This window comes from Mytilus californianus, unplaced genomic scaffold (genome assembly GCF_021869535.1).
Source record: "Mytilus californianus isolate M0D057914Y unplaced genomic scaffold, xbMytCali1.0.p SCAF_25, whole genome shotgun sequence".
NCBI classification, from domain to species: domain Eukaryota; kingdom Metazoa; phylum Mollusca; class Bivalvia; order Mytilida; family Mytilidae; genus Mytilus; species Mytilus californianus.
This window is the reverse complement of record NW_026262674.1, coordinates 338,945-361,964: the sequence shown is the minus strand read 5'-3', so window position 1 is coordinate 361,964 and position 23,020 is coordinate 338,945. Positions and strand designations below refer to the sequence as shown.

General features: G+C 34.3%; 1 protein-coding gene across 1 annotated transcript in view; it reads left to right on the top strand.

Annotated features, from left to right (window-relative positions):
* Positions 1 to 17,207: 17,207 nt before the first annotated feature.
* LOC127732465 (salivary glue protein Sgs-3-like) overlaps positions 17,208 to 23,020 on the top strand; it is an 89,482-nt gene continuing 83,669 nt past the window's right edge. The window contains exons 1-2 of the mRNA XM_052241503.1: positions 17,208 to 17,250; positions 17,793 to 17,798. Of these exons, the coding sequence (XP_052097463.1) occupies positions 17,208 to 17,250; positions 17,793 to 17,798 (49 nt within the window). The remainder of the gene's footprint in view (positions 17,251 to 17,792; positions 17,799 to 23,020) is intronic.

Genomic DNA, 23,020 nt, shown 5'->3' with positions numbered 1-23,020 from the left:
AATTTATATGAAGCTGGGGCTAAAGCAATACCCCTATAATTTAAGGGGTCTCTTTTATCTGACATGTTATTTTTGGGTATCGGATTGATAATTAGGGGACGACCATTTGATATTCTGGGGGGGGGGGCAGGAGGATTTGTTTTGGATCGGTTATTTATTTTTGTTAACTAAGAGGACAGATTATCTATTTTCTGCACTATTGAAGCAAGATTTTTCATTTTCATTAAAGCAAGGGACTGATTATTTATTTTCACAACTATATTTATAATATTCGAAAACATACAATTTTTAAATTATTTGTTTATTATAAATAATTCATGTATAGTCAAGTCATTATGTACCATTTAATCAGAATTAATTATTATCCTCTGCAGAAATGAATCTTCTATATTCCCCAATGCATATACATGTATTGCATACATACACAGTATTAAAGTTTGGTTGTAACTAAGGCTCATTTAAAAGTATTGGCAAACATGTTTCGCCGAGCGGAGCGAGGCAAAATTTTTTTTGAAGGGTTTTTGAACCGCTAAAGGCCCAAGAAGCTATAGAACAAATGATGCAAAATCATGCCTTCTGGGTGTTCCCCAGACCCTTTCTTAAACTGAAAATGCAAGTTCTGTTTTAATAATTTTATGACAATTATTTGGTCTCAAAGCAAAATCATGTTAAAGATTCAGTGTAAGACTTAAGTTTCTAGGAACAACATCAAAAGACAAATACCCCCCCAAGGGTGACTGGGGAATAGAAGTATGGTCACCATTGGTCTTCCTCCGACCGGCAGTAAAACCCGTGCTAAAGTGGGGCGTCCGTTTGGCTGTGCGGGATGTACAAATTTGCAGCCACGTCCGGTCAGAATGGGGACGTTAAATCCGATGCCTCGTGTAAAGAGAGTGCCACGCTCTTTGCACGTTAAGAACCCTTGCAACAACTCTTTGAGGGGTCCGTAGGTGACCTGTTGCAAGGCTAAATTTCTGTTCCTATCCAATATACCCTCATTTCCCGTGGCAGTCTAAATTTCTCCGACCTTAATCCCTTAATCTATTACAGAATCTACCTATTGTATTTATTGTGAACTTGTTCTCGTCCTGAATATGCATGAAATATTTGCCACTGGACGTTAAGCAACCAACAATCAATCAATCAAAAGACAAATATGCATGATAAAGCAAAAATGTAATTCACATAGTTAAGTCTGTGGCTGCTGTGTTCTTTTAAACTCATGATCAAGTTAATAATAAAATTACTAAATTACAAAATGAATGCAACACTTACAGAATACAGAAGGGCAATCAATGAACAAAAGACAAATAAATAAGAAACATTGATCCCGAAAAATCAGGGGCTACGTCTGAGGGAGAACAGAACTTGCTTCTTGCAAGGCACTCACGGTGAACACAATTTGATATGGAGACAAGCGTTTGGTTTTAAAATTTCCTACATGAGGCATTTGTCTCAATGTAGTTACGGCTCTGATTTAATAAAAGTGAGGTAAGTGTTCCTGAGACAATTAACCTCAAGTTAAATGAAACCAATTTTCTGACATTTCAAGTATATCTAAATAATATTTATACTTTTATTATTAAAAGATATGGGAAGTGTTTCCCGATTTTTTTTGTGGAAAAAAGATGAATTTATGAAGAATCTGGTGCCATTTCATACTTTCGATTAGACCTGCTGAGTTATTTATTTTCAATACATTGCAAGTCAGGTAATTTATTTTCAAACTACCACAGAACAAACCATTTATTTTTGTGATTATCAAGGCTGAGTTATTTATTTTCAAAATCCTCCTGCCCCCCCCCCACCCCCCCCCCCCCCCCCCCCCAGAATATCAAATGGTCGTCCCCTTATATTATTCCACATCTCTGGGACTTTACCAGTTTTAAAACACCAATTAAACAATCTATGTAAAAATATAATACAATTCTGGTTACATAAAACATCAGCTGGAATATTATCTACACCTGAGGCTTTGCCTCTTTTGCCTTTATATACTGCATTAAAAACCTCTTCAAATGAAATTTCTTCTGTTAAAAGATTGATTGATTGATTGTTGGTTGCTTAACGTCCAGTGGCAAATATTTCATGCATATTCAGGACGAGAACAAGTTCACAATAAATACAATAGGTAGGATCTGTAATAGATTAAGGGATTAAGGTCGGAGAAATTTAGACTGCCACGGGAAATGAGGGTATATTGGATAGGAACAGAAATTTAGCCTTGCAACAGGTCACCTACGGACCCCTCAAAGAGTTGTTGCAAGGGTTCTTAACGTGCAAAGAGCGTGGCACTCTCTTTACACGAGGCATCGGATTTAACGTCCCCATTCTGACCGGACGTGGCTGCAAATTTGTACATCCCGCACAGCCAAACGGACGCCCCACTTTAGCACGGGTTTTACTGCCGGTCGGAGGAAGACCAATGGTGACCATACTTCTATTCCCCAGTCACCCTTGGGGGGATTTCAGGAAGAATAAACTCAGGAAAACACGAAAACGTCACTAAATTTGCGTTATTTGTTTTGATTTTGACCGCCTGACAACTTTACGGAAATATCAGAGTGAGTATAAACAGGGAATTTGTGACGGGCAACTTCTTAAATCCGTGTTTTAAATATTTTAATGATATCAAGCCAGTCCAGTTCAAACTATTATCACGTGGTACAATTCTCATTTACATATTATGCATATTAATTAGCAAAAGTACTACTAATTTCTGGCTATGCATTAAAAATTAATCGTTAACAGTGTAGAAAATAGTGGCCTTCCATAGTATGCTTAACTCCTAGTCTACATCCATTTAGTGATGAATACACTTTCAATTGTATTAATATCAGTACCAGTACAGTAAAATAATTTGTTCAACAAAATATCTGTGGCCATTTTGTCTTTACCTACAGAAAGATCTTTTGAATAGAGTACATGCATGCTCATCAGAGGTAGTAAGGGATGTTTCATACATAACTGATCTTTCCATAACATTTAACTATATTTTTCAAATTGTCACTGCTTTCATACGTTGTTTAATAAATTTATGTTTTCCATCAATTCATATGTTAGCTTAGATGTTACCATAGAGATGAATACACCTTGGGTCACATATTGATGCAAGCTACGTAAGTTGGTTTTGTCTAAGGCCCTATTAACTACTCCATATATTTTTTTATCTGTCTCTGATGAAGCATATGGGAAGTGCTGAAATATTTTCAGTTTTAATATGTCCATCTTGGTATGCTTATCGGACCTTATCACTGTACTATTTACATTTTTATCAGATGTATCATTGACATTAAACACTGACCTAAATATTGTTTTTGCAATCCTTCTTCGATATTCTCCAGCTGTTTTCTTGGCATCTTGAAGAACGGCTTCACTAATTGCTGTCGAGTTGTTGACCTATGTAAATTGCGAAGCTGGCATGTAAAAGCTGCCGGTTAAAGCAATGTCACGGAGGTAATGCTGATTGACCAAAACTTTGTATCTGTGATAAAATGTTTAATACAATGTAACGGTAGCATGGTGGGAATTGGTGGTCGCCCCAATATATCAGAGTGTAGCTCCAGCATCTGTATTGTTCGTTAGATTTATTGCCTGCAAAGTGATGTCTTGAAATGGCTTCTGTAGAGGGATTGGTGGTCTGATCACATCTACATCTTCAATTGGTATATTTACAAAGGTAATTTCTTTGACTTATCAAAATAATAATTCAGAGATGCCAACCACTCCGATTTTGGCGGATCCCCCGATTTTTCAACCGAAAATCCGCTATCCGATGCAAAACTCCGATAGTTCTTCATACAAATTTACAGTACAACAACTACAAGGAGGAAGCTGGTCATAGAGACATCACAGAAAGGAAGAGGTATGGGGAAAACAAACAAGAAAGAAGGATTTAAAAATACTCAAAAGAAATGTTTGAACTGGAGGTTTGGACATGGGGTTACAAAAGACTATTCTCACAGACGTTTCACCCGATTTCACACTCCTTTCAATATTTTCGAAAGCTGTTTGATTATATTTTGATTCTTTCGACTTAGCTTTTTTCACCCTTAACATTCTGCAAAATACACAAAAATATAATAGATAGCGAAGTATTTATTTTTATATATAACTCAAGTAAAGCACCTGGTAAGTGTAAAACTAAAATGAATCTTGCACAAGAGTCTATGTACAACTTTGTAAAGCTTCTGCTTGTGAAATAAAACATGTGCCGTTTCTTAGCAGTGTTCTTGCCTCTAAAACAATGCTTCCGGTATCATTTGTTTTATCTTCTTCTATGATATCAATTAAAAGCTTTGCGATGTATTTATTTCTCGATAAATCGAATAGTTTTAAGCATAATACGAATGTCTGGTCAGTGTCAAACAAGCATTCATTTATAACATATTCATACAAATTATTATGGACTAATAGAGTTGACAAGATGGATTTTAACCCTATTTCTCGTTTGAACTATTCTAAGCATGTAGACTTTCTGGAAAGAAAAAAAATCAACTCTACATTCTGAAAAAATATATTTCATTTTAGTTCACCTGGCCCAACATAGTGCCATTCACATAAGGGTTTCTTTCTATATGATTTATCATCGATTGAGTAGTGGCAAGGACTTGTCGGCATTATATATTCAATAAACTGTTTACAAAAATCAACTTAGTATATATACTTCTCCAACAAGATAACATGTATGATCCTCTTTCTTTGGTAAAGACACAAACACTCTATATTCCTTTAATGGTTAATTGATTGTTGGTTGCTTAACGTCCAGTGGCAAATATTTCATGCATATTCAGGACGAGAACAAATTAACAATAAATACAATAGGTAGGTTCTGTAATAGGGCCGTCCGGGATCAAGGTCAGAGAAATTTAGACTGCCACGGGAAATGAGGGTTCATTGGATTATTCCTTTAATGTATTCTTTGTGAAGGAACATTTCAGTAGATAGACGATTTTGTTTTTCTGCCACTTGCATCTGGATAAGAAATGTGTTTTGTTTTAATAAAAGGAAATATTAAACAAATGGTACGAAAGAATATTGTATTATTATAAAAACTCAGTATGATGTTACAATTTGGCATCTTAATTTTCCAAGGCTTATCACTACCTTTTTTATACCCAAAATTAGTGCATTGATCATTGTATTCTATACATCCTATCCATAAATATTTACAGAAATTTATCAATGTAAATATATGCTCAGATATTCAAGTCACAAAACTATGTTACAATTGTCAAGAAAATAACATAACTTTTGCAAGGTGCAGGAATATCTGTTCTACAAATATAAATGATGTCATTGTTGTGGCGAAATAAGACGAACACGGAATCCTTTTATAACTTTAATAAACTAACTAACAGTTATTCACAGTATGTACAGTTTGTCAAATTAATAAATACCACATTGGAATAAACTGCTGAATATAATCCTTCTTTTCCTTTCTTGTTCAAATGTGAATACTTCATACTAACGCTACAATTTTTACAATGATATTTACTCTTAAAAACCCTTAGCTAACATACCAAAATCATAAGAACATTTTAAATTAAGAATCAACTATAAATATATAATATAGAAAAAATGATTATAAAGTTATCAACTTTAAAATAGTCCAACGAAGCTAAAAATTGGTATCTAGTATACATAATATTTACCTATTTATTAAATTAACGTTTATTTTTAGTATTTCTTTACCTTTGCTCTGTCTTCTGAACATGCCAATCTCTCAGCTTCACTCTTTATGGCGATAGTTTCTGCTGCTGTTATTCATTCCTCCCTCATATGCCACGTCCAAGGTTTTATTTTCTCCTTCCATAAAATCAATCCACTTCTTTTTCTGTGAATCTCTGTATCTGGAAGAGGAAGAAGCGTATCAGCTGGACTTTCAACTTTCAACAGTGCACCATTAAAATATTGGGTTATTGTCTTTGTTTGAGCTGGTGGAGATAATTTGTCATGACTCGATACTGTTGGCTGATCAATTAGATCTGCTGGCTTTTTTGCCTCTTCAGATGATTTGTACTTTATGGTGTATTTAATAATACTTAGTTGATCTGGTTCACCATATACGTTGTTTGTTAAATTAAGAATATCACTGATATTTCCATCATTATGTCTTCTTAGTATTTGGAGCATGGTGTTTTGTATGTTTAATAAATCTTCTAACTTTTTTCAATGGTGCAATATGTTGTTGACCCTGTCATGTCTGTGGTCTGGGTAGACATTTCATGGGTTCCATTTTTGAGTTGAGTAAATATGATGGAAGGGTTGTGTCTGGGTGGTGGTTGAGCACAGTTTGTTGTTTTTATTTGGAGTACGTATTTCTGGTAATGAGGTGGTAGGTGTTTGTGGTTCTTTCATCGCTTGTGAATAATACGAAAGAAATTCCTGTGCGATTTAAAAAAAATAGAACATCCTCCATTGGAATAAATGCAGATGCATCTTGATTTGCTAAGGTATCTGTTTGATCAACTGACAAGTCTTCAGTGAAACATTATTTCCTTTTGGTTGCAATAATTCAACCAGGTGTTTCACCACGTCCTTGGAACAGAACAGTTAATTTCCTCCCATTTTGTGCCCTGGAAAAATAAAACTGATAACTTATAATGATAATAAAATACATTTCCTGGAAAATATAACTGAATAGTAATAATGAAATAAAATGTTTCTTTATTTCATTCTTCACTCTTTCATTTTGATTTAATTCCTCTGTGAATTAATTTTCCAACTCTCGATTACTTTTTTTCATGTTTTCGTGCCTTAATCTCGTGTTTTCTGTTGCAAATTCATCTTGCTTTATTTGTTTTTCAGTTCCAAAATTTTCGTTATCAAATTATCCCTAAAAATGAACAAAAATATACACATAATATTTTTGGATGTCCTCCTTCGGCAAAATAACCAGCACATTATAATTATCAGCTCTCAATAAATAAATCCACAACATTTCTTTGGTTTAAAACTATACATATATCATAGAAAATAGTTTGACATAGTCTGGAACAGAGTAGTTTTCCTGTTTTTAAAAAAAAAATATTAAAGGAAAAATGTCTATTGTTAAATAGAATTTTAAAAACTTAATCACTGGATGCAAATTTATGGTTATAGAATGGTACATTGCATTAAATTTTTCGCATGTACAAAATTACTGCGTATATTTTTGTCAAATTTAAAAATTAATACCTCAGTTAGCCATCTTCCTTTATAGGTGTGTAGTCAACTGCTTTACTCTACTTTTTTTGTCTTTGTTTTTTTTAATAGAATCAGATGCCGCAATGTTCTCTCCTTTCCTAAAACAAGTTATTTAACATGTTTAATATAAAATTCAAATTTAGAATGACAATGGGGAATGTGTCAAAGAGACAACAACCTGACCGAAGAGCAGAAATCAGACGAAGACCACCAATGGGTATATAACACAGAGAGATTATTATTACTATAACAGAACTAACTACAAAATGGGACTATCACAATGTGATTCTAACATATGAAGAATGTTACTATCAATAGGATGAAAAGGGAAAATATAAAATAGCTATGTTGAAATTCTTGTGTGATTATTCTTTTTTATTGATTTTATCTGTGACATTATCTTTTTATTGGTGGCCATAAAACTATGTCCACCATGATGGCCCTATGTGTTCATCATTATACCCCCTGTTGCTAATTAATACACAAGGTATTAATTAAAAACTTGTCAAGGATAAAAGGAAATCATGACTGCATTTTTCTGCATATGGAAGACTGGACATTGTCCTCTTATAGATTTCTTTTCATTTCTTTAGAACCCCAAGGGTGACTGGGGAATAGAAGTATGGTCACCATTGGTCTTCCTCCGACCGGCAGTAAAACCCGTTCTAAAGTGGGGCGTCCGTTTGGCTATGCGGGATGTACAAATTTGCAGCCACGTCCGGTCAGAATGGGGACGTTAAATCCGATGCCACGCTCTTTGCACGTTAAGAAATCTTGCAACAACTCTTTGAGGGGTCCGTAGGTGACCTGTTGCAAGGCTAAATTTCTGTCCCTATCCAATATACCCTCATTTCCCGTGGCAGTCTAAATTTCTCCGACTTTTACCCCTTAATCTATTACAGAACCTACCTGTTGTATGTATTGTGAACTTGTTCTCGTCCTGAATATGCATGACATATTTGCCACTGGACGTTAAGCAACCAACAATCAATCAATCAATCATTTCTTTAGACGGGGAGGGGGTGTTAATAATAAGAACCAATTCATGTTTTATGAAAATATAAAATGTATTTAAGGTAGCACAGTACAAAATTTGAAATACCTTCAATAGCTCAACTTCAAAATGCTGTATTTTTTAAAATTTTGCTTGGAACTTTATGAAAGAGGTATGGAGGTAGAGTGATTGGAAGTATTGCAAACTTTGTATTGTGCTACCTAAAACCAAGATGCTATAAACATGAAATTTGTGGACAACACAAGTATTGTCTTTTGCAGTGTCTGTGAAGCAATGCAGTGGTTGTGAAAAGCAGTTTCATTTTGAGGCTTGGATCAGTGTAATTTAAATATGAGAAGAAATGTGTTTTGCCATGAAATTTTAAGAAGATTTATGTATTATTTTCTGTCTGGAAAGTAAGTTTAAATGTTATAGGCCATGCTTTCTATGTGGTGTTGTTTATTGTGATGACAATGTTTATCATTTGTACATCCTTCCATTCATCCTTTCATTTGTCCACCTGTTGCATTATATGATGTCTGCAACTGCTCTGAAATCTTTGACAACATTTCTTAAAACTTATGTGCCCTTGCCTCATTTCCTTTGGCATGTTTGGCATAACATAAACTTAGGGGTAATGTGAATAAAAAAATCTGCAACCATCGTCAAAATTTCTTGAAATTAACTCAAAATCTTAGTTTTATGATGTAGTTGTGCATCTCCTATTTTATAGCTCGATCAGGATTTTTGTTTTTTGGTTTGTTTTTTTTTGGAGAAACATATGGTTTCACATTTATGATTTAAAAAAACCATAAAAACGGCGTGTGTCGTGTTAAAACAGTTTAAATTTAAAACATAAAAACATTGAAGATTTAAATATGGCTGCTCATAAGCAGACGAAACATTCACGGCCGTTTGAAGTAGTCATTTCAAGAGCATTTGTGTTTTTTATACTGTAAAAATATGTATACAATATTACAATTTAATCCAAAAGGATTATTGATTATTTCCAGTGGCAATGGCATTCCAATTTCAAGTCCTCCATCGATCCCATAGAAGTTTGGTGCCCCCTGATGGAGTTCTAAGATCTTTTCCGTGACAGGGTCTTTTGCATTGGCTGGAGGTCCACCCCCAGTCGTTATTGCATGGACCTTCTCCTTGGCTGCACCCTCTCTAGCTCAACCACACGACTTCCCCCATTTTCCCTTAATTTGGGAAGCTGTCCTTTGGGCCCCACCCCTGGCATTTAATTGTTTAGTTATTTCATCCCAAACCTGCGTTTTGGACTGGTTGGTTACTGAACTTTTAAATTTTTGCTTAAATGATTTAAAGATTTTTTTCCACTAATTCAGTCAGTAGAACTTTTTCAGCATCACTAAAATTTGCAGACCTTTTATTCTTTTCTGTTTCCAGGTCTAAATCCGGAAGTAAATGAATTTGTTCCGTTTCAAAGAGAAACTAGTAGTGTCAGAGCGATGGATCACGTACAAACCGATTCTGTGCATGTGGTTTTACCAAAAACTGAAACTCGAGCGTCTAGGCCAAATATGTCAAAAACAATAAGCTCAGATGTAGTTACTGACTTAGCAAAATCGTTTGCCGACCAAGTTAGCTTGAATAGACTTCCTCCTCCTGAACCTCCGATATTTAATGGCGATCCGTTAATATATGCGTCATGGAAAGTAGCTTTTGATTGATTGATTGTTGGTTGCTTAACGTCCAGTGGCAAATATTTCATGCATATTCAGGACGAGAACAAGTTCACAATAAATACAATAGGTAGGTTCTGTAATAGATTAAGGGATTAAGGTCGGAGAAATTTAGACTGCCACGGGAAATGAGGGTATATTGGATAGGAACAGAAATTTAGCCTTGCAACAGGTCACCTACGGACCCCTCAAAGAGTTGTTGCAAGGGTTCTTAACGTGCAAAGAACGTGGCACTTTCTTTACACGAGGCATCGGATTTAACGTCCCCATTCTGAACGGACGTGGCTGCTAATTTGTACATCCCGCACAGCCAAACGGACGCCCCACTTTAGCACGGGTTTTACTGCCGGTCGGAGGAAGACCAATGGTGACCATACTTCTATTCCCCAGTCACCCTTGGGGGGAAGTAGCTTTTGAGACCCTAATTGAGCGAAGGAAAATACCCCCTTTAGAGCAGATCCATTACCTACGTAGGTATGTCATATATGTTGGAGACTCCGTACGTGAAGTAATCGAAAACGTTTTTCTTATTGCAACAGATGACTCTTATTTTGATGCTAAAATTGAATGATTGATTGATTGTTGGTTGCTTAACGTCCAGTGGCAAATATTTCATGCATATTCAGGACGAGAACAAGTTCACAACAAATACAGGTTCTGTAATAAATGTAGGGATTAAGGTCGGAGAAACTTAGACTGCCACGGGAAATGAGGGTATATTGGATAGGGACAGAAATTTAGCCTTGCAACAGGTCACCTACGGACCCCTCAAAGAGTTGTTGCAAGGGTTCTTAACGTGCAAAGAGCGTGGCACTCTCTTTACACGAGGCATCGGATTTAACGTCCCCATTCTGACCGGACGTGGCTGCAAATTTGTACACCCCGCACAGCCAAACGGACGCCCCACTTTAGCACGGGTTTTACTGCCGGTTGGAGGAAGACCAATGGTGACCATACTTCTATTCCCCAGTCACCCTTAGGGGTGACGCTAATAAACTGTTAGACCAAAGGTATGGTGACCCGTTTATCGATGGCAATGCCTTTCGCGACCGACTAGAAAAATGGCCTAAGATAGCGTCACGTGATAGCTTAGGATTGAGAAAATTTTCAGATTTCATTAAACAGTGTCTTTCAGCAATGAAAACAATCAAGAATCTGAACGTTCTTAACGATGATCGTGAGAACCGAAAACTTGTATCAAAACTGCCCGACTGGATAGTTACACGGTGGGGACGAATTGTTGCTCAACATAAAAGTGATCATCATACATTTCCGTCATTTCATACTTTTTCTGTGTTTATTGAACGAGAATCAACGATTGCGAACGATCCTGTTACTTCTCTTAACTCTCTTAAAACGGATAGTACACCACGAAATACGGACACAAACTTTCGAAGTGTCAACAATGACCGTGAAACACCACGCAGAAATGCATTTGCAACCGAGACAAAGTCGACTAGTTATGATAGGACCAAAGAAAGTAACTCCGGTGCTAATAAGAATTGTTTGTTTTGTCACAAGGTTGGACACATACTTGATTCATGTAGAAACTACCTAGCAAAATCCGTACAAGAGCGTAAAGAATTTGCTAAAAGAACAGGATTGTGCTTTGCTTGTTTAGGCTCTGGACATTTATCGAAACAGTGTAACAAACGCGCAACGTGCAGCATTTGCACAAAACGACACCCGACAGCATTTCATGGAGATATAGTAAAACAATATCCGAACAATTCACATCAACAAACACCTTGCAATGATGAAAAGGAACTTTATAAGTCTTAAACTGGTGCGGTTTTAATGAGTATAACCGAGTCATGTGGAAATCGCTCAATGATTGTTCCTGTGTATCTCTATCATACTGATAACCAACAACATGAAATACTTTTGTACGCTCTCTTAGATACTCAGTATTTTGAAACTTTTCTTATTTTACTAACTCAGTTTGCAACGGTAACTTGAAATCATCTAACTTGATTGTTCATGTATCCCTGAACTACATTACTATATATGTAGTTCTTTATACTAGTCAAATCCATATATAAATGTCCACTTATTTCTCCAATTTCTAAAGCCACACACACACAATTCTAATCTTGATGAATGCTCCAAAGGACACTGATTTTGTAACTAGTGAAACATCTAGAGGTTATAAGTGTAACTTTATTTTATTTCAAAAATATTTTTATCAAAACTTTTAATTAAAATGTCGATTTTGTTTATCACGGGATTAGCATACTTTGCTTAATGTGTGTTTTTCTTCTTTTAAAGATAAATTTTAATAGTTATGCTTTGTAAAAATATAGTAAGACATACTTTTTCTTAAGATATTTTCTTATTAAAGTGTTTGCATTTATCTTTATATTCTTAAATTGAATACTGAACATCTTAATAAAGACCCAACAAAAATGGCGAACGGGTAGGAGACAGGAAATATATTTTACAAAATTAATTTTGTTGTTCATAGTACGAGAGCATTAGTGAAAATTTATAGACAAGGTTAATACGAAATTTAATATACAATATCGTTATCATAACCTTTGTCTAGTGAGGCGTTGTTGCCTTACATGAGATAGAAGTACAAGTGAGTGAAGCCAAAGTAAAAGTCATAAAAGCTCTCGAAAAGAGCATGAGAGAGGATCGGAGCAAGAAGAAACACTCATTAAAGATGAAACTTTGGCTTTACCCAAAAAATTGAAATACAAATTGAATCCAAATGTACCAGAGTGGGTTCCGAAAGAAAGAAAACAATACACGACAGTAAAACAAAAGGTATTGTTTGGTACGGATACAAATAACAACATTGAAACATCTAAAATTCATGTTCATAGTAACGACCAAAAAATGACGTTAACCAATTAAATACTATATTGATAGCTCGTGAGTTAAACAAGCCTGAAGCAGACATTACGAAATTTGATGGTAGCCCCATGGAATATAAGAGTTTTATGAGACAATTTGATGCTAGAGTAGTAGCAAATACTGGTTCTTATGATGAAAGACTTAATTTTTTATTACAATTTACTATCGGAGAGCCACATAGAATTGTGAGTGGATTTTCTCATTTAAATGCCAGAAAAGGTTATGGAGCAGCTTTTGAAGAATTAAATGATCGTTATGGATATCCTGACGTCATAGCTCATGCGTACGTCAAAAGAGCTTTGGATTGGTCAGTGATTAAACCAGACTATGCTAAAGCCTTGGATGACTTTTCAATATTTTTAAGAAAATGTCTCTATGCTGTTGAGAATGTTGTTCCCTGTACTGAAAAATGTTCAGTTTGGGTTGTTCCTAGTAGATAAATCAATTTTGGTACCACTACCAAATGATGTAAACAGCCCATCAAAAATCAAGACGTACATGGAAAGAGAAAACAAGAGTGGGAGTTTCTTTATAAGAACTCTATTTGATATTTCAGCTCTATGTATCGAGGTAGGTATTAAACAATAGAAATATGGGCATAAAACACGAATGATCTCTGTAGCTGCTTGGCCTATTTGGCAAAATCCCTGTAGCAATATTATCTTGGCTGTTGCAGCTAGAGGCAAAAATTTTATTTTTTTTTAATTTTGGTGTTTTAACGCCACTTTTAAGCACCGCATTTGTGCTTTTTCGTGGCGGCCAGTTTTTATTTGTGGAGGAAGCCGGATTGCCCGGAGAAAACCACCGACCTTCGATAGGAAAACTGACCATCCTAGTCAATTAAGATTGGAGTGCTCCTGCACGAGCGGGGTTCGAACTCACAACCTCAGTGTTGACTGGCTAGTGATTACAGTAGTAACTACTTAGACCACCCGGCCACCGAGGCCCCTAGAGGCAAAGATAAGTTATTGACAATGATATGTTTAAATTAAAAAAAAAAGGATTGGACTTTTTTTATACGCCCGTTTACGGGACGTATTATGGTATACCGTTGACCGTCTGTCTGTCGTCAACATATCGGACATTACCTCAAAAAAAAACTTTAACCAATGTTCAACTTCATTGATTTTGAGCCAGTAAACTATATTATGTCAAAAAATTGATCATAATCTAAATTTATACAGTATTAAGCTTGAATATTGTGTCCAAATTTGCCCAAACATGTTCAGGGTTCAACCTCTGCTGTCGTAGCTGTCTGCACTCGGCGACGCTTTTTATAATTAAACCTTCATTGTATATCTATATTTTGGTGAGGTTCTACAATGGTAGCTGGTGGACATTGCAACTCTGTTCTTTTAATGCTCCATGAATATATAAAATATGTTCAACGCGTGGGATATTGACTATAGAAGTCTGTTGACATGAATATCAAATCTATGGTATTTTTCATAAATTTCCTGTTACAAAACTTTGAATTTTTCGAAAAAAAAAGATTTTCTGATTCCAGGAATAGATTACCTTAGCCGTATTTGGCACAACTTGTTGGAATTTTGGGTCCTCAATGCTCTTCAACTTTGTACTTGTTAGGCTTTACAACTATTTTGATTTGAGCGTCACTGATGAGTCATATGTAGACGAAACGCGCGTCTGGCGTATTAAATTATAATCCTTGTACCTTTGATAACTATTAATTAAATTTCTGTTTCTAAATTTTAGATGAAATCTTCAATAATGCCGATAGCTTTTGTTTTGGTGAAAGTGTAATAAAGCTAGAATATAAAAGATTCACCTAAAGGAATATTGAAGATGCACCTGCTTCAACAATCATAAAGAAAGAGGCAATCCCACCAGTCTAAGTCCTCCTCAACGGAAGTAAAAAGGCCAAAAGAAGAGTTTGAAGTAATTAAGAAAACATCTAGTCCAATCAGCATATCATCTGTTGGTGAGAACAACATAATGAATAATTAAGAATTATCAGAAGTCAAAAGGAGCCTTTCCTTAGTTTCAGAAAAATTTCTTTCTTCTTCCTCAGATAAATTCTTTGTCGATTCCAAAAAGAGCAATTTAGAGGATATATGACACCAACACAGAATACACTTTTTATTTACAATGACGAACCTCTCCTGCCTTTATTGTTTTGCTTGATTTCAAAGACTGAGTTCAAACATCATCTGACGAACTCAAAGACTACCATTTAATCCCCAGAACTCTACAAAAACCAAGACCAACTACAATAATAGAAAGCAGAAGAGATCATCTAAAGAAAACAAGCATCCAAAGCTGACGTTGCACGTACTGGCGTTCAAGAAAATGTGTGTTTGTGATATTGATCTTGAAAAAATGACCACTGGATAAATTTGTTTGCAGATGACAATGGTGTTTGGCGGCAAACAGATGATAATAGTCAAGTAGCGCTAGTTCAATCCAGTTTTGTCTCTCTCACACGAATAATATATTTTTAGGTACATGGGCTCATCTTCTGATTTTCATAGTGTAATAAGACTACACTTCTGTTTGTTTTTGGGGCAACCACCAATACATATCATGCTACCGCTTGTTATACTCAAAATTTTATAATAGATTCAAAATGTTGTATAATAAGCCTTTGCTCCATTGAATTCGCATAAACCATCAGCTTTAACATGTCAACTTCATAATTAACCAGCAACTCCAGAAGTTAGCAACTCTACAGCAATTACTGAAGCCGTCGTTCAATATGCCAGGAAAACCAGCCGAACGAATATAATCGAAAGTTTGAATCAACAATATTAAGGTTCGTATTTAATGCTCACGATACATTTGATAAAAATGAAAATGGTACAGTGTTTAGGTCCAAAACACACAGAACCGCGCATACGAATGGCCATATTAAAACTGAAAATATTTCAGCACTTCCCATATGCTTCATCAGAGACCGATAAAAAAATTATGTGGATTAGTAAATAGGGTCTTAGACAAAACCAATTTGAATAACTTAGAGGCACTGCATCAAGATTCGACCCATCGTGTAATTATCTCTATGATAACATCTAAGCTAACAAAGTCTTTGAAGGAAAACATAATTTTATTTAACAACGAAGTGAAATGCAGTGACAATTTTAAAAATATAGTTCAATCACTTATGGAAAGATCAGTGATGTATAAAGCATCCCTTACTATCTCAGATGAGCATGTTCTCTTTTCAAAAGATCTTTCTGTTGGTAAAGAATAATGATCACAGATATTTTGTTTTGCAAACATCAGATAAATTCTTCTTTCGGAACTGATATTAATACAATTGAAAGTGTTCACATCACTAAATGGATGTAGGACTAGGAGTAAAACCACTATGTAAGGCCACTAATTTCTACATTGTGAACGAATAATTTTTAATGACAGTTTAATAAAAATTACATACAAAGTTGAATAATATTTTATTATGGTTTTACATAACATGGTTGATTAAGATGCTGTCTTAAGAGCAGAATTTTCGTGATTGAAGAAGAGGTCGAGACAAAACCTGAAAATACGATGAGTTGAACTGATTTTTTGCGGTGTTACAAAATTGAAATGTCACAAATACAAACATAGAAGACATACAAATTGAATTTGTAAACGAGTGGAATATGACTTTCAAACTGAGTGCAGACTCTGCAGGCAGAATAAGGTATAACAAAGTAATTAGTCAAGAATTTAAACATTTCCAAATAAGCCAGTGCAAATATACAGAAATATGGTTTTGCAAAATTTCCACCATCCGCATATAGTATTGGCGATGAAGTATATGTAAAATGTCAAAGCAAAGGCAAAATAGTGTATAGAGGAGGGACATCGATCGCAGCGCCACGAGAATTTGAAGTATGGTAAAGTGGTATAATAGGATATTTGTATTTTATATATTAGTTTGCTTATTTCTATATTTTTAATCTAACTTTATTATTTCAGAAGATTTTATTATTAATTCTGTAGTATTATATTATTGCATGGTCACTGTGTCTAAAACTACACCGGTAAAAAATGGTTGGACTCGATGGTATCTAATATCCGGCACGGTGACGGAACATTAATATACAGAAAAAAAAAAGGTTTCTGTTTATTTATTTGTTATTTTTATGATATCGAAGACTAGGTAAACATATATATAACCATTTTCAATTGTGATGTGTCATATTTTCTACAACCGTTCTATACTAACGGAGAAATAAGTAAAATGAAAAATGTATACAATTGAAATAAATAAGATTAGATAACACATACTCTTACCTGAACTTGTAAATGGAATTTGAAACTCCAAATCTGACGCAAACTTCAGAATAAGTGTATATTGAAATGACTTCTTTATGTTACTTAATGAATCATTATAGGTTAGCCCTGTCAAACAGGGAGAGGATGTAGATGTTAGAGAAATATTATTTAGATAATTTTCGGAAAATAGATGTGTCTAGACAACCAAGGCCATTGTGGGAACATTCATTACGATGCTTCAACAGAGAATTTTTAAAATTAAATTGCACATTAAAGGTAAGTCAAATGATATCATCATAAAGTATGGTTGAATTATTACTATTTTAACAAAAAGCAAGGGACAGGCAAACACAGTCTTAAATAATACAATTTTTCTGTTTAAAATAACGACTTTTTACTGGCTGTCATGATTGGAATTGAACTATGACAAAATGCAAAGTGCTTACTCTGTTTAATGCACATCTTGAATCTACCCACAAAAAAAACTTGTGGGAACACTGATTCTCTTAAAATTTTTCACCACTTAAGTTGGATTAACGAGGTTAAACTTTTATAATTGGAACCATGAGAATTATTATAAAATTAAGATATCATTTTTAATTTGACACAAAAATTAACCTTTTAAAATATTAACTACGAGTATATACAGCATACCATTGGTACAATGGACAGTGAAAATGATAAGAACATTTCAAAAGTACACAAGTCAAATTGCATGCAGTAAGCATTATACTGTTAAAAGAGCATCAAAATCACTATTATTAATGGATCTGATAAAAATTCAACTGCTGAACATATGAATATTTTCATTTTTATAGATACTGGTGAGATTGAATTCATTAATGAATAGTTTCGAGAGTTCCTTAAGACAAATGGGGCCCGGGATAAACCTACGTGAATATAGATTTTAGAGAATGAGAATACATGTAGTTACATAAGTATGTTTTGTCATTTTTAAATCTTAACAGTTCAACAGATAGTCTAGAAAAAAATTATTTTGAAAACTATGAAAATTGCATATGAATGAAAGATGTGCATATTCTAATAAATGCACATTTCGATAACGTCATTGATGTTTGACAATTTTTTTATTTTAGTACTCGAAAATCCGAAAGGTTTCCTCTCGTATTGCTTATTGTTGATAAAAATATTTTAAATGTTTAAATGAACTTTATGGTCATCATTTTAACAATATAACTTAAACTAATTTAAAAAATATGCTGTTTAAGTGAAATTAAAACAATTATCTTTACTTTTGTTTCCCTATGCAGTCCCCTACTTTGTAGTTTGAATAGTTATGTAGACGAAACGCACGTCTGGCGTATAAAATCCTGCTACCTTTGATAACTTTTTACATCACTATCGCTCGGGCAAAAATAATCACGAATATAATGCCTACCAGTGTTAAAATTACAATAAAGTACAGCTTGTAACAATTATTATATAATTAATGATCATGATGATCGTGTCCATGTAGTAATTACCACACCAATTGAATTAAAAGACAGGTTTTGCGTCGAAACTGATAACACAATCGCTATTTTGAAATTAATTGGCTTATGTCAAAGGGACTGCGAACCATCATTTTCAGTGTGATATAATCACATCATTTGAATTAAAACACAGGTTTTGCTTGTCGAAGCTTTACTTACAAGTATCTGATATCAATCATTCAAAATAAAAATAAAACAGAAAGCTCAGAGACAGGTTCTCCATTTAAATGAAACTGATAACACAATCGCTATTTTGAAATTAATAGGCTCATGTCAAAGGGACAGCGAACCATCATTTTCAGTGTGATATAATCACAATCTTCTAAGTTTGCTTTTGTTTTTTGTCACTAATTATATGTTTTTTGTGTTTACACGTTATTCATGTCATTGAATATACATACAGGCTCTGTGTTTAATGTGGTACTTTGACCTAAAATTGTTAACTATGAATACATTGATTGATTGATTGATTGTTGGTTGCTTAACGTCCAGTGGCAAATATTTCATGCATATTCAGGACGAGAACAAGTTCACAATGAATACAATAGGTAGGTTCTGTAATAGATTAAGGGGTTAAGGTCGGAGAAATTTAGACTGCCACGGGAAAAGAGGGTATATTGGATAGGGACAGAAATTTAGCCTTGCAACAGGTCACCTACGGACCCCTCAAAGAGTTGTTGCAAGGGTTCTTAACGTGCACTCTCTTTACACGAGGCATCGGATTTAACGTCCCCATTCTGACCGGACGTGGCTGCAAATTTGTACATCCCGCACAGCCAAACGGACGCCCCACTTTAGCACGGGTTTTACTGCCGGTCGGAGGAAGACCAATGGTGACCATACTTCTATTCCCCAGTCACCCTTGGGGGATGAATACATTGTAACCTGGATGTAGAGTTGCACTCATACCACATCTTCTTAATTAATATGGAAACATGATAAAGATCTGCATTTTACAAAGTAGGTGCAGATCTGTTTGAAATGAAAGACATTGGAGAAGAGGAAAATGAGTTTAAATCTAACAAATATGTTTGTAGTACCCTACCCGACACTAATTTTTCAAAGCATACCATAAATTTTTTACATTGCAATCTGAAATTTAATACATTTGGTTTACTTCATATCTGCATTTAGTTTTTAGTTTTAAGTACAGCAGTTATGAGCTTTTTTAATCTACTGATAAAACCAGAAGTGGTTTCCTATATGAAGCAAGTTGTGAAACATTTTGGCAGTAATTCCTATAGTCATGACAATAAATGCAATGAGTTTGCATATAGCCTATAGCCTTTGATTTAGTGGTTGAGGCATGAAGAAACGTTGGTTTGTTTTGAGCGTTGTATATTCGCCGAGGACAAAAATTTTGCCATGCAACAGACCACTTACGGACCCACCAAAGAGTTCTTTCAATGGTTCTTGGACGGGCAAAGTAGTACACAAGAAGCAAGACAATGATCACCAAACTGTAAAATCATAATAATACTGAACTCCGAGGAAAAAGTCCCTAATCAAAAAGGAAAATAGCTACAGGAATGGTTGACAAAAGAAAAGCAACAGAAGAACACAAGAAGCAAGATAATGATCACCACATGATATTACATCAGGAAACCAAAGCTATAGAAATGGTTAAAAAAAGACAACAGAAGAACACACGAAGCAAGACAAAAAATGACATGTGTTCGGTGTGTATTGAAAAATGCCAATGCCGAAAGAGATGCTCTTTCAACCTACTGACTTTCCTAGTCAAAGAACTGAAGTATATCGTTCCAGAATAGTCTACTTTATGGTTCCTAAACCGGTTAATCAAATTGCTGATGAAGTTCTCATTGATGAGAAGGAAATGGTTGAGGTGTAGCCATCTAAAGCCCCAGTCACATAAGACCACGATCGTATCACGCTCACCGCGAACGAAATTAATTCAGATCGTGGTGAGGTCGCGGTATGAGCGGCGTGGAAATGTAACTTTTCGTTGTTTTCACAATGCTATAACGTCCTCATTACACTTATTGAACAATCCCGCTACGCTTATTCTGTTTTCAACATCAAAAACAGGAGTCCAAGTGTGTTTTTTTTAGTGTAATTCAATATTAACAAGACAGATGTGATAATGTTAATGTCAATTATATGTACAATGTATGTATGTTGATACACTATTGTAAAGTGCTTAAAAGCCCCTTTTCTTAATTGATCAACATATTGACGAATTCAGTTGCGATTGATTGGACAGAATAGGATTATAAACTTATGATGGAATTTTATTTTCATGGTTTGGCTCCGTTCTCAAATCTTAATCTAAATACATATCTACTACATCATCAAACTCACATACATGATAGCGTTGAGTCTTCCATTGTCACGTCACACAGCTGAATGAAAATAAAGATTGTCGTTAGTAATACAAGAACGATTATAGGACAGAGAGTCACAGGTCAAAAAGTCACAGACAAAAAGTCACAATTCATTTTTTCTGATTATTTTCTTTGAAAAAAAAACGCTTATTTCTACAAAAAATATTTTTGTACTTTTGTATATAAACCAACTTTGTAGATCAAAATTTATCAAAAAATATCAAAGATGATCAAATAATTGTTAAAAAAAACAAAATGTCAAAGTGGATTGGCACTTAAATGGCTTTATGGTGCCAAGAAATCTTTCTTTTGCATGTTTAAGATTAAATAAATCTTCATTTTTCAAGTATAATAACACATTTCCTAAACTTTAATATGAATATATGTATTAAAAAGTAAATATTTCAAGATATTTCTCTTATATATTCAAACAGTTGTCACCAGATTATTTGTGACTTTTTGTCCTACTAAATTTGTGACTTTGTGTCCTGTGACTTTTTGTCCGTTTACCTACAAGAACATGTTCTAATTTAAGTTTTAGTTTAGTTTTTGCAGCATACTTAAACATTTCGCCCGTCTGGTAAATGAAAAATAAGTTTGTCGTTAGTAGTTATAAACAAAACTACCTCATTCGACTCAAAAATAGAGTCCTGGATTTTGCTTTTGTTGGTTTCACATTCAGTTTTTGTAGGAATAAGGGTGAACCAAAAAAATCAACGTGGTTAATATTCTTTCCATTTAACTGACAAATGTGATAATATTGTATTACTATATTTCAAAATACGTCCTTAGTAAATTCGCGGATCGGGATTGTGATTTGCGTTTACAACATTCTTAAAGTTTTAGTAAACACTAATTTCAAACAAAAACTGAAAGTGAAACTAACAGATATTTATTAGAATGACTGTTTGAGAATCTAATCACCAGTTGCATGAGGTCAATGAGTACTGTTTTAATTATTTTGTACTACCATCGACAAACTTATTGCCCCACCAAAAACTGGTGGTGATCTTATAAATTGAAATTTGTTTCTTCAAGGTAGCACTACAGTCAGAATCTGTTGACTCCAACCAACAGTCTTTAAAGATTAATTTCTCCCAAACTAGTCAATGGATTTTTAAAATCTTTAATTCATTTTAAAGCTCTTTCTTCATCTATAGATACATTTATTTTTGGTATAATGAATCTAAAAATATAGCTCATTAATTGTCAAAAAAAGTGGTCTTCCAACTTGGATGAAAATGGCACATTCAGGTCAAATGGTAGTAAAAATTTGTTTTCATCCCTTTAATCAACCATACACAAGCTCGAAAACTGTCTCAGATTTTTGATATATGTATTGTAGAAAATACTCCCTTTAATCACATATATCAAAGTCAAGCCAAAGGGGGTACCCATAAAGTTTCTATTTTCATTTTTTCCTAACAATTCTCATGAAAAATTGTTCTGAGAAATGACATAAAAACGGAATTTCCCCCTAAGAACCCCTATAAATGCAACATTAATACAAAGATTCCACTGGGAACACCCCAGGAGTGTTCTGACACCATAACTTTATCAATAGAATCACACACTTTGTGTCTTTGATGCTCTAATGCTGTAAATTTTGAATAATGTGTGCACTGACCAACACTAACTTGGCATTTGGCGGGAGTTTGACGTCACAGATTTGACATAAACTTAGATTTGGTTAAAATGCATAAAACTGTTTTTAAATGTAGAAGACCAAAGAGAAGACATGTATACAGCCAGTCAGAGGCTTTCAAAGATACTTTCACACTCTTTTCCTTAGTTATTTTCATTTTTGATAGATTTTTTCCCTTTAGATGTTTTCCTCTTCATATATTTTACTTTTTCTCTGTTTACTTCCTTGATATATAAATTACTTGTAATGCAAATTATACAATGAGATAATACCACAACATTCATCTTGTGGTCAGGGATTAACAGCTGGACACTGGTATCAACAGATGATTGACATATTAGCCCCTACCAAATGCCTATATATTTAGATTAATTACCATGTGCTTTTATTTACATAAGTTCATTATCAATTTACTCCCTGTTGTTATATGATAATGACTTTGGAATTTTTACAAACTGTGCAGAATAATACTTACTTCAAAATTATGTGATAAAAAAATATCTTCAAAAAATCATTGCTAGACTGTAGTGCTACCTTAAACAGTGTATCTTACATTTTGTTCT